Source organism: Pempheris klunzingeri, chromosome 5 (assembly GCF_042242105.1).
Source record: "Pempheris klunzingeri isolate RE-2024b chromosome 5, fPemKlu1.hap1, whole genome shotgun sequence".
NCBI classification, from domain to species: Eukaryota; Metazoa; Chordata; class Actinopteri; order Acropomatiformes; family Pempheridae; genus Pempheris; species Pempheris klunzingeri.
Window position 1 is genome coordinate 26,969,133 of NC_092016.1, and position 16,301 is coordinate 26,985,433.

Sequence of the window (16,301 nt, forward strand, 5' to 3'; positions counted from 1 at the left end):
AAACATCCCATTAGTCTGTAGGCCGTATTAAAGAGGTGACTGTGAATGAGGCTGTCACACAGGCACGCTGTGGTAGCCTAAGCTCCCCTCCAGGACGGTAGGCGGCGGTAATGGGTCTTAACATTGCTCGGCAGAGAATGGTCCAGTTTGACCCTCTCGGGTTGCCGTCGTCGTCACAGGAAGTCTGATTGTTTTCTTCATTTCCAGAAACGCCACAATTGAACCAAGCTTCATACATTTCACGCACGGAATGTATTCCTATCACTTACAGAATTGAATTGAACATTTTAGCTTTGTTTTTGTCAGCATGGAGGCCTTTGTAGCCGGTTAGGGTTAGCTCTGTACCGCTGCGGCAGCAGTAGACTCCACCAGCTAGGGAACGTTACAGAGACACAACGTAGACTGTTCGGACGCCGTGGAACCTTTTTTTCTTTCGTTTTTTCATTGACTTCCTCCAAAATGATGAACTATTCTGACTACGACTCTGACGGATATTCATCTAATGAGGACGCTGACTATCTCCCGTCAGGTGAGGACTGCGTTGGGTTCAACGCGGCGCTTTTTAAGGAGCAAAGCAGGCAGCAGCGTGAGTGCAGCCACAGGAAGTGTCGCATGGAGGGCTGCAGGTGTCGGCGGTAGTGGGTGAAAGGAGCCAGCACTCACTACATGTGTCACCTTCGATCAGTAGCTAGCACAGGTCCATCCTCAGAAGGTAGCAGATATGAAAAACTATTCATAATTCACGATGAGACCTTGACGGGACGTTCCATGAAGAAACCCATCGTTCATTGTGATGTCAGGAGGTTTTAACCAGCACACTGATGGCAGATCAGATCACAGCCTGAGATCACAACCTGCTCTTTATTAAATCTACAAACCCTCTGTGTGTGTGTGTGTGTGTGTGTGTGTGTGTGTGTGTGTGTGTGTGTGTGTGTGTGTGTGTATCTAGAGATATATATCTATCTATAGATAGATAGATAGTTCACGTTATCAAACTGCTGTTGAAAATAAATGAACTTTGTTCCACTGCATCACATGGGACCAAACTTTTTAAATGTGTCAGAAATATTTGTGAACTCTGACTTCCCATGAGTAGTTCATACCATCACAATGTGGTGTGGTTGAAATTCAATAAATCATATTAGTCATGGCTTGACCCTGTCTGTTATCTGTGTGTGTGTGTGTGTGTGTGGGTTTTTTTTTTATTCCTCCTGTTCTCCTGCTCCTCAGATGATAACCTCAGCGAGGATGACATTAATGAGTGTGAGAAGGAGGAGCCTCTGCACGGGGACGAAGATGTTCCCCATCCCAGTGATGTCAGCAAGAAGAAGAAGAAGGCGGACATCACTATGAGGTATGAGGGCCTGACAGAATGTGGTTTTTAATGTCGAAAGATCATTTTTGTTATCTAGTTGTTTTGTGTTTTTTTTCATATCGGAAATCTTCAGTCACAGAACTGTAACCAGAGTTTGTTACATCAGAGCACACCACATGGACCTCCAGATGGTGTCTAACATGTTGATATTCTTTTGATACAATTTTTTTTTTAATATTATTACATCCAGAATTTACAACTCTGTAATTTCAGGGGTCATGCCCATTTTATGAACTACAAATAAGGTGACAGGCAGGACAAGGCCGGGAAAACTAATGCAGAGCCATGAAACACACGCTGCAGGGTAACATGATGGAGGGCTGCAGCAGCAACAACGCTAGTCCGCCTGACCGTCCTCCTTTTGGTTTACCGGCTGACACAACTGAACATGATATGCTGTGTGGCCAGAAAATGGGTGATCTAGTGAATCTGTTAGGAGAGTCTGAGCGTGCCATTCAGAATCGCGTGCCTTCTCTCTGCCGCGCTGTAGCTTCACAGTGTAAACCAAACTTGTAGCTCGATCCACAGATGGACTGGTCGAGCCTGCTGGGGCTGTAACACCAATCAGAAGCTTAAACCAGCCCCTGACCTTTGATGCCAGATTTATTTTGTTCTCTGCACCAAGATACACCATGGATGAATAAAAGTATAACTAAATAAATATGCAAATGTCTAAATATATGAATACATGTATGAATAAATGAATGAAAAACAAAAGAAATCCATTTATTTGCACATTTAATAATAAAATTATACTTTTATTCATACTTGTAATCATGTTTCTATTTATACATTTATTTATTTATTGATGTGTTTGATATTTTTAGCTTTGGCCCCTAACACCCTCCATACATTGTTACTCTCGCTAATGTTACCTGACCTGATGTGGCTGCACCGTGATACCAACCACACACACGCATCGCAGCTTTAGTGACTTTTAGGTGTGCTGTCGATTGCTCAAAGTCTTATACTTCGACAGTTTTACAATAAACTGAGACTTTCTTGACTTACAAAAATATCTTGTAAAGGGACAAGCATAATTCAAACACAATCACAAAATCGTTTGTCTACAACTTTCTGAATTAAGGTCCCATGGAAAGGTGTGGGACATCGTCTCTCTATTCAGACACTGTCATCTTAGAGTGCCGGCACTAAGAAGACAGACGGGCTATAGCGTTTTTAGTGGCAGGGCATGGCAGCACCTTTCTAGCAGCGGTGTACCGTTACACTATATAGAATGCATTGTTTTATTTTCAATCAAAGGTGCAAAGGAGAAATTCTTAGGCTGCTCTTAGCAAAAGAAGGTGATGGTGACCTTTTCTCACTGTTGTCCATGAACAAATCTACAGAAAGAGGAAAAAAGGAGTACTGAAAGAAGATAAGGAGACGGGTGGATGTGGAGCAGAGGAGGCACAGCAGCCACAGGAAGAGGTGGAGAAACCACCAGCGGGAGCGAAGGAGGATGAGGCAAGGCAGAAGAAAAAATCTGATGACCTCTGGGAAAGTTTCCTGTCTGACGTGGGATCCAGACCCAAAGACTCTGCAGCTGCCTCACAGTCACATAGCTCACAGAAGGTAAATATAGGACAGTGTTTAAAGTGGTCCTTCCAGGCGCCACTCAGGATACTATGTTTGATAATGAACCTTCCACGGGGGGGTGCCACGTTGTAGACCTAAACATACTAAATGATTGTCTGCTGGATGGATGTTCATCTGGCAAGAATGTAGAACATACCAAGTGGATTAACACCATCAGAGCATTCATCTTCAGACCTACGTTATTGTCTGTAATTTGTTTCTCTGCCTCCAACTCATCCTTGTTTTTCTCCTCAGGATGATTCCTCAGTATTGGCAGTTGCTTCTTTGAGCACAGAAACGAAAGCATCAGAACCTGCTAAAGTCACCATCACTAAAGTGTTTGACTTTGCTGGAGAAGAAGTTAGGTATGCCTTTGAATCGTTCTCACATTTAAAGACTGTTTATGTGCCTGTAAAAACATTTGTTTCATTTTTTTGGACGAACTAAACATAAGGGCTATGAACACATGAATCATTTCTTTTGTTTTGTTTGTTTTAAAACACACACTCATGGTTAAGTTCCCCTGCATAATGTAGAAGAGAAATTTGACTTAACAGTTAATAAGAACACGTACTTGTGTTGTATTTCTGTTAATGTGTTCATCCCCAAACCCCACAACATAAACAAACAGGTGAAATGATGATGATGATGATGATGATGATGATGATGATGATGATGATGATGATGCTGCTGATGCTGATGCTGATCTCAAATGGTTGTTGAACCATTTTCCCAGTGACCACTAGGTGGTGCCACACACACAAACAGGTGCAGGTGGGCTGAGTAAACACTATTAAACCCACCCTGTGTCCCAAAGCACACACTTTTTCTTTTTGCCCATAGTCCACACAGCAGTGTACTTCTGCATGCAGCACCCAGACAGTCGGGACACACTACTTCGTCATAACATGGCACCTTGAACTTCGACTCTCTTGCCTACTCACCTGTCGCAGTCCTGTCTTGTCTGTGCTCTCTCAGCGGCTCAGTCCATGCACCATGTCCACTGCCGTGCAGACGGTTGTGGGTCCGAATAGAAAAGCCAGAAAGGCATGCTGGCTTGCATACTGCGATATGCTACCAGATGTAGTAGGACATCCTGGTATTTCTGACCCACTGCATTTGGTACAATATGTAGTGGGACGCACCAGACCTTTTTCTGGCATGTTAAGTAAAAGTATTGGAACACAGCCACAGTATGATGGCAGTACTCTGCTGCTGGGCGTTAGTCCGATATGACTTTAATGCGTCTCTCTCTGAGCTCCAGGTGGGTTTGTTTGTCATTTAACCTCTAAACACGTTCGGCCGATCAGAGCTGATGAACATGGATCACACCCCAGACTCATTAGGTGGATATTCTACTCATCACTGACAGAACCTGACCTCAGGGTCTGGAGCTGTCTTCACTTCAGGCTCATCATTTAATCACTAAAAAAAAAAAAGAAGTCTTAATGCTTGTCTGCTAACCTGAAGAAGTGCATTATGGGCAAAACGTGCCGTCGATTCTCCAAAGAGGAAGAATTCTTTTCACTCTAATGACCACATGACCTTTCCGTAGGCTCAAAGAACAGCAACGTCAATGTTCATCCTGTCTGTCCAACACTGAGGTTCACAGGGTGTAATGAACATTTTCAGACTGACATTACTGGAGACTGTAAAGTAGATTTAACATCAGCCTCAGCCTGTTTGGCCCTTTAGGACAGACCTTTGTGATTGATTCTACAATGTAAGCAGTAATCCCATGTCTTAATCATGTATAGCTGAAAATGGGAGCAGTTTAATGCCCCCCCCTTGGACAGACTCCTTTTGCTGTCATATCTCAATTAATTACCGCAGCTCATGACATTTCTTCAATAGGAGCCACACAAAAGGCCGAGTGCTTCCCATAAAACCAATATAGTTAATACTGTGTAAGCTGTATATCACACAGATGGCCACGCCCCAGCAGCCACACAGGATGTGTGGAGAAAGTAATGTTCCATCCTAAATGTTTACGTCTGAGTATTCAGAGCCAGCTGATATCGTGGGTGTAATTCATCTGATGGATTATGCATGAAGCTGTGTGCTCTGTAATTACAGAAGCATGACTTGAGTACACGGATGGCGGCTGTCACCTATCCCCAGAGTCGCGGTGAATGCTGCTGGCTCTAATGTGAACACTGTTGACAGTTTCTGTGAGAACATTTAGATTTCAGTGAAGCTGTTTCCACACAGCAGGCCCGGGTGAGGTACAAAACAAAAATTGAGACCGTTTCGATGTGAAGTCCTTGGACCTGAATGGGCTGGAATGACTGAGTTCTACCACTGGGCATCACATGTGACTCAGCCGCTCCCGAGTGGAACACAACGAGAGCCCGTGAATGAGTGCGTGGTGGCTCCACTGTCAGGACACCTGTTTACTTTGTGGGTTTTCATTAGTGAAACCCTTCGTTGTTTCAACAGCAGACGCCGTTAACACATGACACCCTAAAAAACACAGATCAGCTCAGTCGAGTGGCTCTATTTGTAGCCTTAACGAGCTAAATAACCGTTAATCACATTGTCATGTTGCTAATTACTAATCTGATACAAGCTGGATTTAGTGCTGTTGGCACAGCTTGTTGATGTCGGCGACTTTCCAAGACCAGAAAGCGACCCAGCCCTACCAAACAGAACGGTATTTCAAATGGCATCCAGACAGCAGTCCCCTGTGCCCGCCTTTGCTCCTGTGTCTTTTCAGTTGATTGTCCTTGGAGCTCGGATATCTCTCATGTGCTAGACGAGACGCACCCTTTCAGAATGCTCTTCCTCATCATCTGTGGAGCTGTGTGCTCTGTGTAATTATGGGTGCATATAATTAGCATACATAACAGGGAAAGCCTTTCAGTGCCGCAGTGATGGATGCAAGTGGTTGTGCAGAGCTCATTTTCCCAGGGGGTGCAGCAGTTGTTCCTCATATAGCCTTCCTATCTAACCTCACATGGGCATGTGTCTGTCTGTCTGTCTGTCTGTCCCTCCTTGTTTAGCATGTGTATAGAGGGTGAGGCTAGCATACACCCTGTTGTGTTATTTACTTTTTAACTCAAAGGTTTAGATGCATAATGAGCTCAACAGCTGTGGAGATCAGATAGATGCGTTGATGGATCACGGTCTCTGATCACGGCTTCCTGGTGCAAAGATTTTTTTGTGTTATTAGTCTATTTGTATAGGATTTGAGGTTGGTGAAGACAGTTTGATGTCACAGGTCATCATGTTCAGACTGAGCACAGCAACAAGACACCAGGTAGTTACACTGCATCAGCAAGGTCTCTGCCAGGTTAAGATTTCAGCAGACTGGGGTTTCAGGATGTGCTGTTCAAGCTCTTCTGAAGAAGCATAAAGAAAGAGGCAACGCTGAGGACCGTACCCTCAGTGGTCGGCCAAGGAAACTTAGTGCAGCAGATCAAAGATCCATTATATTTACTTCCCTTCAGAATCAGAGGATGTCCAGCAGGGCCATCAGCTCAGAACCAGCAGAAACCAGTGGGACCAGGTACACCATCTACTGTCCAGAGAAGTCTGGCCAGAAGTGGTCTTCATGGAAGAACTGTGGCCAAAAAGCCAAACCTCCAACATGGAAACATGGACAAGAGACTCAACTATGCATGAAAACGTTGGAACTGAGGAGCAGAAAAATGGCAGCAGGTGCTCTGCACTGATGAGGCAAAGATTTAGCACGTTTGGCTGCAGGCAGTTTGTTCACCCAAGGGCTGGAGAGCAGAACAATAATGAGTGTCTGCAGGCAACAGTGGAGCTGCTGGAGGTTCCTTGTAAGTTTGGGGCTGCATTTCTGCAGATGGAGTTGAGGATTTGGTCAGAGTTAATGGTGTTCTCAATGCTGAGAAATACAGACAGATACTTATCCATCATGTAATACCATCAGGGAGGCCTCTGATTGGCCCCAAATGTATTCTGCAGCAGGACAACAAGCCCAAACATACAGCCAGTGTCATTAGGATCTATCTTCAGCATAAAGAAGAACAAGGAGCCTTGATCTCAACATCATCCAGTCTGTCGGGGAAGAAGAATGTGCAGAAGATCTGAGGCAGCCGACATCCACAGAAGGTCTGTGGTTAGTTCTCCAACATGTTTGGAACCACTGCCTGCTGAGTTCCTTCAGAAGCTGTGTACAAGTGTACCTAGAAGAACTGATGCTGTCTGAAGGCAAAGGGTGTTTTTTTCTGTTCACTCACTTTTCATTTTGTAAATTGATAAAACAATCACATTTTATAATTTTTGAAAGCATCCTTACTTTACAGCATTTCTTCACATCTGCCTAAAGCCTTTGCACAGTACTGTATATGTATGTATAATTAGATTTAGATATTTATGTATCCATGTGTGTATGTATATGGTTACTGCCAGGCGAAGATTCATGGTAGTGAAATGAACTAGCTGATTACAATAGGCCGTTATTGAAGCTATGGGATAGTACTTCCCCAAGCTTTCTGCTCCATCTAATTACTGTGACGTGATCACTACACGTGGTTGCCACTGCACTGGTTGTTTCCATAGCCATATGGATAAATCCATGCGCTGCTATTTTTCCATGCAGAGTTTAGCACACTGTGTGTCTGTCTCCCCCTGTCAGAGTGGATAAAGAAGTTGCAGCAGACTCGCGAGAAGCGAAGAGTTACCTGAAGAGCCAGAACACCAAACAGGAGGAGGAGAATAAAGACGAAAAGACGAGCCCATCAGACAGCCTCCCATCTCTTCCTGGCCCCAGGTACACACACATTTAAAACACATACAAATTAGGAAAAGAATGATATATTGGCTAATCATTATATTGCACTGCTAGTTGTCATGGTTACAGGTGTAGTTGCGCTGGTAATAACTTTACAGGGAGTACACTAATTGAAGTCCGAGCTGTGTGTGTCTGTGAGTGATGGCAGTTTGCAGGGGAATGAATTTTATATTTGAGCATCCATTCATACATCAGTGTAATCGAATTTCCCTTCAGTGTGTGTGTCTTTGGTGTGTTATTACCTTTTGTTGCCATGGTAATAAATCATTTGGGAATATGCAAATCTTCCCTCCAAAACCCCAGATGGGAAACAGGAAACCATCTTCCAACAGACAGGAAGTACAGTGTGTCCACAAGCTATTTCCTATTTATCTTAGTGTGTGTGTGTGTGTGTGTGTGTGTGTGTGTGAATAAGGAGGGACACCAGCTCAACAGGAAATAGCCATTGTCACCACTCCCTGATTTAACCTTGTACACACACACACAGAGTAACTTCACAAGCTCTGTCCGTGTGTGTGTGTGTGTGTGTGTGTGTGTGTGTGTGTGTGTGTGTGTGTATGTGTATGTGTGTGTGTCTCACAGATTGAGATGATGTCTGGGAGTGGGGATGCTGTTAGCCTAGCTTAGCATAAAGACTGCGATAGATATCCATCAACTTAGCATGTTATTCTCAGAAAGGAAGTAAATGAGCATATTCCCCAAACCTGTTGAGCTCTATGTTGAAGCTAACGTATGGACGTAGACCCCCGCTGGCTCTATGTTGAAGCTAACGTATGGACGTAGACCCCCGCTGCTCCCACCTGCAGGGAACAGGCCTGCTGCAAGTGAAGTCCAGACTTTACACTTGACATTGTTTAGTTGTACAGGGCTCACAAAGTAACAAGTCACTTAATAATGATATTAATAATAGAGTTTATTTATATAGCACCTTTTCAAAGTAACAAAGTGCTTTACAAAACAAGGAATAAAGAATGGTAGACACTCAATAGTAAAATACAACAATCAAGAAAGAAGAAATCTAGAAGTAAAAGGAATTATATGTGGGGAAGTATAAAGTAAAACAAAGCGGTGCGTAATAATACAACAATAAGATTATAGAATAATGAGAGTAATCAGTAATAAATAAGGAAAGAGTTAAGAGAATCAATTTCTATAATACATTTTCAGAAGTGACTGAAACGGAAAAGGCCCACTCTGCCGGGGTGCTCAGCTGAGATGGACTGGCTGGCAGAACCTTGGCTGAGGACCTCAGGTGGTGACCAGGAACGTATGATGCCAAAAGATTGTTGTATTTATGTAGGCGAGTTACAGTAGTCCCAACAAGAGGAAATCAAAGCATGTATGTCAGCCTCTTGATATCTAGTGGATAGAAATTGACATGGAGAGCCTCCCGAGCTGAAAACACAAGACTGGGCGACAGAATAAAAATGTTTCTTCAAACTAAGTTGGTTATCAAAAACGACACCAAGATTTTTGTCGTTGTGGGCTTCATCCCCCTCAGTAAGATCTCTGGCTTTAGCATCACTGCAGCTTATAGCGATTACACTGTAATGCCTGTGCCATGAGGAACACAGACACACGGATTAGAATCCCAAAGTGAATAGGAAACACAAGCCACATGCAACACTTGACTGTTCCAAAACATTGTGCTGTATGAATACATTAATGGTTCAGATGAAATCTTTCAGCTGTGGCTGAAGTGGGAGATCACACTGAAGTTATTGGCCTATTCAAGGACAGGAAGGAAGTCTCAGCCTGCACAGTGACATGGGTTAGAGTACACACAGACACACACACAGCAGCTGGCTTGGCTGTGTGTAATGCCACTGTACAGAACAGGGCAGAGTTGGATGGAAAAATATGAAGTGATGGAGAGAGTTTTTACTGGATACTACAAATGGACAGAACCATTTAGCTCACACATGTTTGAGATATTCCTCCTCAAAGCAGGGTTGAAATACTCCAATACTATACTACAGTTCCAGCGGTTTGGCCTTTGGTTGAGCATTAATGTGAGGTTCTCATGGCTGTAGGTAGTTGTGGAATACCAAAAAGACTGGTTTTTAAAGGGTTCACAGTAATTAACGGCGTCTGTATCCAGCCATGCAGCAGCTAATGAAAAGCTCGGTCTGCTCTGGTCTCCAGTGGAACATCATTATGCTTTCACACAATGATTGATAGCTTTTACTTTTAAGAAACTCTCTTCATACTCCATAAATCAGTTCAGTGAAGAACTGACTAACTACCCTAATCAGACCAGTGACGTGAGAAACCAGCAGTGAAACAAGAATGACAGTGTGGTGATAGGCAGGCTGCAAAACAAACTGAATGAGATAACTGGAAAAACGGGAAGTTAAACTAACCAGAGCTAAGCTCTAAATCTGACTCCCAAATCCATCTATACAGAACATGAAGTGGTCGCGACAAACTAGTTGACTGGCACAGTTTACAGTGCACCATCAAATCTAAAGTTTGGAAGACATTTGGATTTTTGAAGGATGGAAAATTGGACTGTCTGGCCATTTGAAAAGTGTGTTGAACCGCAATTAAGTACAGCGGTAACACGACTCACCTGATGACTCACCTGTTGAGACCACACGGTGAGACCTATGCTGTCGGCGAGGAATCAGTGGATCTTGTGGAATCTGAGGACAAGCAAGAGCGTTCCAGTTAAAAGACACGGTTCTTAAAAACATCTTCCAGCCACAACTGAGTCAACAACAAGGTAATCACAGCATCCACAGTCCGCAGTATTACTAAGGTCTTTGGACCTTACAGTGTAGTTGAAAGGGATGGATTTTGCGACACGATAGATGCACTAGAGCCGAGGTATGAAATAGAAAGTAGACCGACAAATCTGTGCCTGAGTTTTATACCAAAGTAAAGAACTTAAGTTACAAGAAGTTTAACAATAACGACTGACGCCTTCAAATTCTTATGTGACCATCACAGCACACCACATCACTACAAGGTACAGAGAGCAGATGTCTTTGGCCCTGAATGACAGACAGCCCACCACAGCAGGTGGACTGCTGCTGTCTGCTGTCTCCTTCAAAAAAATACCTCTTTCTACCAGCCACAAGTTTTTTCATCAGAAAGAGTTATTGTCTCCTCACACAACAGCTGTGAACTATTAAGAGACAGTAGCAATTTCACCAGGCCTTGAACTGTTTGAAATAGTTTATTGTGCATTTTTCATATTTCAAACAGCTGTTTAAGAAATAAACAGGTTATTGTCCCTGAATCGCATCATAGCCCAGGTCTGCCGATCCGATGTGGATCCCAACCTCCACATGACAGTTGGGATTGGTGTTGACAGTCTGCATGTTTTTGTCCTGCATGGCTGACGCAGAGCAGCACGGCGGTGTGGCGGTCAGCACTGTTCCCTCAAAGCAAGGTTTTTTCTTTGCCCATAGATGTGGGAGTTCCAATGAACACTACAGGGGGACTAACAATTAGCCAATCAGCGCCACAGATGGGATTAACGCCGTTCTCGAGCTATTGTCAACACCGGAACCAAAGAGGTGGAATGACAATGGCGACCGCTATGGGCCAAATGGATGCTGCTATAGATGATAGTCCTAATCGGCATGTCTTCTCAACATTGCCCGTCATCGTAGTTGGTTTTTATTTTTTCCACTCTTCACCTCTGGGAGTGATTGTCTGTTATGGAAGGAGTGTCCTACCAACAACAACATGCGTTTAGTAGCCATGGAGGTGCACATATGAGCATATGCACCAGCTGTGGTGTGGCCGTGAAGCACTACGTCTTCTGACTTTGATAAGAAGCATGTTGTGCCATCATTGTTTTTCTTCTCTCCTCTCCTTAGACATGAGCTTTGTGGTCTGTGCCGCCTGCAAACACTCTTGTTTGTTCTAGAAATAGCTGGCACTGAAAAACATCTCTGTCTCACACAAAGTGGAACTTGATGATTTCCATGCCTGTGCGCTGTGAGGAATACACAGGTGGCATCAGTGATGTCCTGCTTTTGGTACTGTGTGCTTTGGAGGAATTCCTGTTGTTTTTTTGTGTGATATTTGAATAGTAACTTTGACAGGGAGGACAGTGTTCGAATAGAACAGACAGTCGGACAGAGACACGTCCACTTTAAAAATGGCAGAGCACATCAGGGTGAACAGCTGGTGGCCCGTGGAGTGAGGCCGCGTGTGAAACAGGGCAATCAAATGTGAAACTGGATTGAAGACGCCGAGCTTCAGCCCACGCTGTGCAACTGGACGAGGAAGGGAAACTGACTTTGATTATATTGTTCATTGTAGTTAATGACAGCTGATATCAACCGGCACCATGCACAGAAAAGTTGATTTTGCAGGCAACGTGTTTCTAGCGGCGCCCCTGCGACATTAGCAGCACCTTCGTCGGAACATTTCTGCCATCGGTAGCAGAAACAGATTTCCAGAGCTTCAGTCTGTGATGCCACCCGTAAGTGTGAGTCTGTGGTGTCATCTAATGTTCTCCCTCTCGTGTTTGCAGTGCCAAGCGCCCTGCAGGCGTGGCGAGCATCCTGGGCCGTATCGGGGGAAAGAAACAGAAGATGAGCACATTGGAAAAGTCCAAGATGGACTGGGATGCCTTTAAATCAGAGGAGGGCATCACCGAGGAGCTGGCCATCCACAACAGAGGCAGAGAGGGGTAAGAGACTGTCAGAGCAAGTGATGTGGAGAAATAACTAAATATTTCACCTTCTGTATTATTAGTTGCACTCAACCACATAGCAAATTAGGTGTACTGTCAAAATGTACAAGCTTTCAGCTGTGCTCAATGAACAACTCAACACAACTCATTTACAGGCTGTTTCTCCAACTTCAACACAATATGCCACTTTTAACTACTACAGTCAACCCCTTCTTGACAAGCATCTTTAGTACTTAGTAGAGCACCTTTTGCTGCTATGACCTGCTACAAATGTGATGCACAGCCAGACACCAGGTTCTGACAGCGTTCCTGAGGAATCTGAGCCCATTCCTCATGGACAACAGCCTCCACCTCTCTAGTGTTCTTGGGTTTGGGTGCTGCAAGAGATTTTCTATGAAATTCAAGTCAGGAAACTGTGACGGCCACTCTAGTATCTTCCAGGACTATTTCTGAAGCCAAGTCTTGGTGGAATTTGCAGTTTGCTTTGGATCATTGTCCTGTTGGAAGGTCCAATGACGCTCAAGCTTCAGCTTCCTCACAGACTGCCTGATGTTTTCTCCTGGATTTCCTGATACTGATTGAATCCATCTTGATTGACCTGATTACTGCAGGTTTCCAGTACCAGAAGAAGTAAAGCAGCTCCAGAGCATCACTGAGCCACCGCCATGCTTCACTGTAGACAGGGTGTTCTTTTCAGTGTCTGCCTCAGTCTTCCTCCTCCAGACATACCGCTCATCTATAGACCTGAAAAGTTCCAGTTTAGTTTCATCGCTCCACAGAACAGAATCCCCAAACTTCTGTGGCTTATTTATATGATTTGAGCATATTGGAGCCGACTTGTCTTGTGCTTTTGGGTCAGTAGTGGTGTAGGTCTTGGAGTTTAGGCGTGGAGGCCTTCAGTTTGCGGTCCGGGGGTGGAACCAAAAACCTCTCATTTGGACTGATCAGACCATAGTACAGATTTCCACTGGTCAATCAATCTATCAATCAATCTTTATTTATAGAGCGCCAATTCAGAACAGCGTTATCTCAAGACTCTTTCCATAAAGAGCAGGTCTAGACCAAACTCTTTAACCCTTCGGAGTCTAGGACCGCCACACGGCGTCAAAGTCACATGTCGCACGTTTGAAAACGTAAAGCTGTGACACAAGCACGCAGGTGCTCCATTCAAAGACTGTTGGAAAGCGGACACTTCAAACTTTTTACAAGTGTTTGAATTTTGTCGATCGGCCTATTAAGACTAAATTTATGAAGAGCCGAAGTCGCACACTACAGCTCTTCTACGTGTTAGAAGATGCTGAATCTGGGGAAGAACGTTCTGATTCGGAGGAAGACTCCTTTCAGAGGATGAAGTGGATGCTGCGCGTGAAGACGAACGAGAGGAGGTGTCCGCGCAGACCCCTGCTCCTCCAAAGATCCAACTAGTTCCTGCTCGGATTTTGTGTTTCTTTTGCACTTTTACATACAGTGTGTCCATATATTATGTCAAAATAAATAAATACTTATAGAATCACATAGGTGAGGTTGTGCTGAAAAGAAAGACACAAAGAAAGGCAAGAAAAAGGTAAGCTTAACGGGAAACACAAAGGTACAATGAAAAGTAGTGAAAAACGCCGTTTTACCCCAGACTCTGAAGGGTTAATTAGAGAGAGACCCAACGATTCAGGAATTCAACATTAAGGATTTTACTACCTACCAGTCATTCAGACACCAGGACATGCTGGTAGTTTCTTCACATGGCCTGTTAGTGTACTCTGTGAATGGGTGATGAGTCTTTTTGTAAGTCAATAATCACAAAATGCTGACATGGCTCAGCCTCAGTGAGCAGGCCCAATGGAAAACAGAGTTTGTCATGAAGAAGTAGCCATGTTTTAGTCAGGATGGAGGGAGGGGGCCAGTGGAAGACTGGCTACCTCAGGGAAATAACATGAGTCTGTGCTATATGTCATCTTTTATCTCCTTCGTTAGCATTCTGTGCCTCTCTCTCTCTCTCTCTCTCTCTCTCTCTCTCACACACACACACACTCACTCTCACACACACACACAGACTCTGCAGGAAAACTTGTGTAATTGCTTCCTGTGCTGAAGTGGACTGTGTGTGTGTGTGTGTGTGTGTGTGTGTGTGTGTGTGTGTGTGTGTGTGTGTGTAATGACATTGCCTCTATGCACACTTGTGTTTTCAGTGTGTGGTATGGTAAAAAGTAGACCTGATGTTCTCTCCCTGTGTGTGTGTCTTTAGGTATGTGGAGCGGAAGAACTTCTTGGAGCGCGTTGACCACCGACAGTTTGAGTTAGAAAAAGCAGTGCGAATGAGCAACATGAAATGATGACACAGACGGACATCACTTACACACATACACATACACACATACACACACACACACACACACAAACAGATGTTTGGATTCCTGTTTCTTCCTCGCCCGCTAATGACAGCGTTGCTGTTTCCCCGGTAAAGGGAGCTCAGTAAAGTGGCGCTGTGGCTCCAGTCTATTTCAGGACGGGGATATTAATACTCTCACTTTGTGGAATGGTCGGGTGTTGAGTGTTCTCATCTGTGAGAACCAATTCATGTTGCAAACCTTCACGCTGAGGACATGTTTGGGAAGTGAGGTCATTCATGCCCTTCCTACATCCTCAAGGGACCGATCCTGGACTAAGACTTAGTTCAAGGGTTCAAGAATAATTCTAGTTAATTGGAACTTTTCTGATTCGTCATTAAAAAGACAGACAGGTCAGGAAACACAAGCAGTCAGACGATCCTCTACGGATATAAAAAGTTCTGCTTTAATGCCTCAACTCGGATGTGGTTGAGGTCAGGTAGGCCAGGAGGCAAAGCGACTGGCTCTCTGTACACTTTTCTTTGAGAGCTTACCTGGAACAGAGAAAACTCAGTGATGCAGGTGTGAATGCGCCATGAACAGCAGTCGGAGTTCAACACTCTTCCTACTATCTCAGGCTGCCCATCAAAAAGCTGCACACGGTATCTTCCTCTGCAAAGGGAAAGCAGGTAGATCCTCGCAGCAGCACGGCTGATATTTCTTACCTCATTGCTCTCTGGTACTCGGATCACGTGCTGTACCTTTGCACTCATTTTGTTTGTACCAGTGATGCAGTCAAGAGAGTTTCGTGTCCATCAAAGTACATTTTGAAACATTGTACTATCCAAGATTCTAAAATCACATTTAAGTTCCACATATAGAGGCTTTAGTTAGCTGATAGAAAGTGAATGTGTGAGTGGAGGCACCTCATGAGGACAGTAAAGGTTCAACGTGACCTTGTGTGTCAAATGTGTGCTTAGATTGATTCCACTGTTTTTTTGGTTTGTTTCAATGTTCAACCAGTATTGTATTTTTAGGCCGTTGATGATAAATGATTAAAGAACTGTAACACAAGGTTTTCCTACTTTTTGAATCATCATGGGACACTGAAACACCCTGCTGACCAAATGATGTTACCATGTATACTCATAAATTCAGGTGAAAAGCTTTCTGTGAACTCTACCGCTGATCGATAGCAGAGCTGAAGGGTAATCAGATGACTTCTCCATCCATGTCAGGGAGGACCGCACAGTGACTGGAGCAGACCTGATAGTGGATATCAGCCCGTCCATCAGCTGCTGGGGAGAGGAGGGTGGGGGGGTGACTGTGGAGTCTTGATACAGTTCTTTGTTTATTCACGTAAATGTTAGATATCCAATAAACACAAACTGGTCACTTTAAGCATGCTGCTTGACGTGTCTTTGTTTGACATGTCAGACTGAGCCTCCACACGGTTCACCCCCGCCGTGATGCAGTCTGACAGGGTGACGAAAATAATGATGTAACGTAAACATTTTTTAGATTAGATTAGATTCAACTTTATTGTCATTACATCTGTACAGTACAAAGCAATGAAATGCAGTTTGGCATCTAACCAGAAGTGCAATTAGT

At 44.1% G+C, this 16,301-nt stretch overlaps 1 protein-coding gene across 1 annotated transcript; it reads left to right on the top strand.

Annotated features, from left to right (window-relative positions):
• Positions 1-201: 201 nt before the first annotated feature.
• On the top strand, positions 202-16,091 carry cfdp1 (craniofacial development protein 1). Its single transcript, XM_070831359.1, has 7 exons — positions 202-529; positions 1,231-1,354; positions 2,725-2,950; positions 3,209-3,318; positions 7,560-7,694; positions 12,208-12,366; positions 14,609-16,091. The coding sequence occupies exons 1-7, from the start codon at positions 460-462 to the stop codon at positions 14,694-14,696; spliced, it is 912 nt and encodes a 303-aa protein (XP_070687460.1). The 5' UTR covers positions 202-459; the 3' UTR covers positions 14,697-16,091.
• Positions 16,092-16,301: the final 210 nt, after the last annotated feature.

Excerpts from the sequence above, each read along its gene's own strand:
- cfdp1 (XM_070831359.1), top strand. The coding sequence starts at position 460 with ATGATGAACTATTCTGACTACGACTCTGACGGATATTCATCTAATGAG. Across the intron at positions 530-1,230 it reads CGCTGACTATCTCCCGTCAG|ATGATAACCTCAGCGAGGAT; the intron begins GTGAGGACTGCG and ends CCTGCTCCTCAG. Across the intron at positions 7,695-12,207 it reads CCATCTCTTCCTGGCCCCAG|TGCCAAGCGCCCTGCAGGCG; the intron begins GTACACACACAT and ends TCGTGTTTGCAG.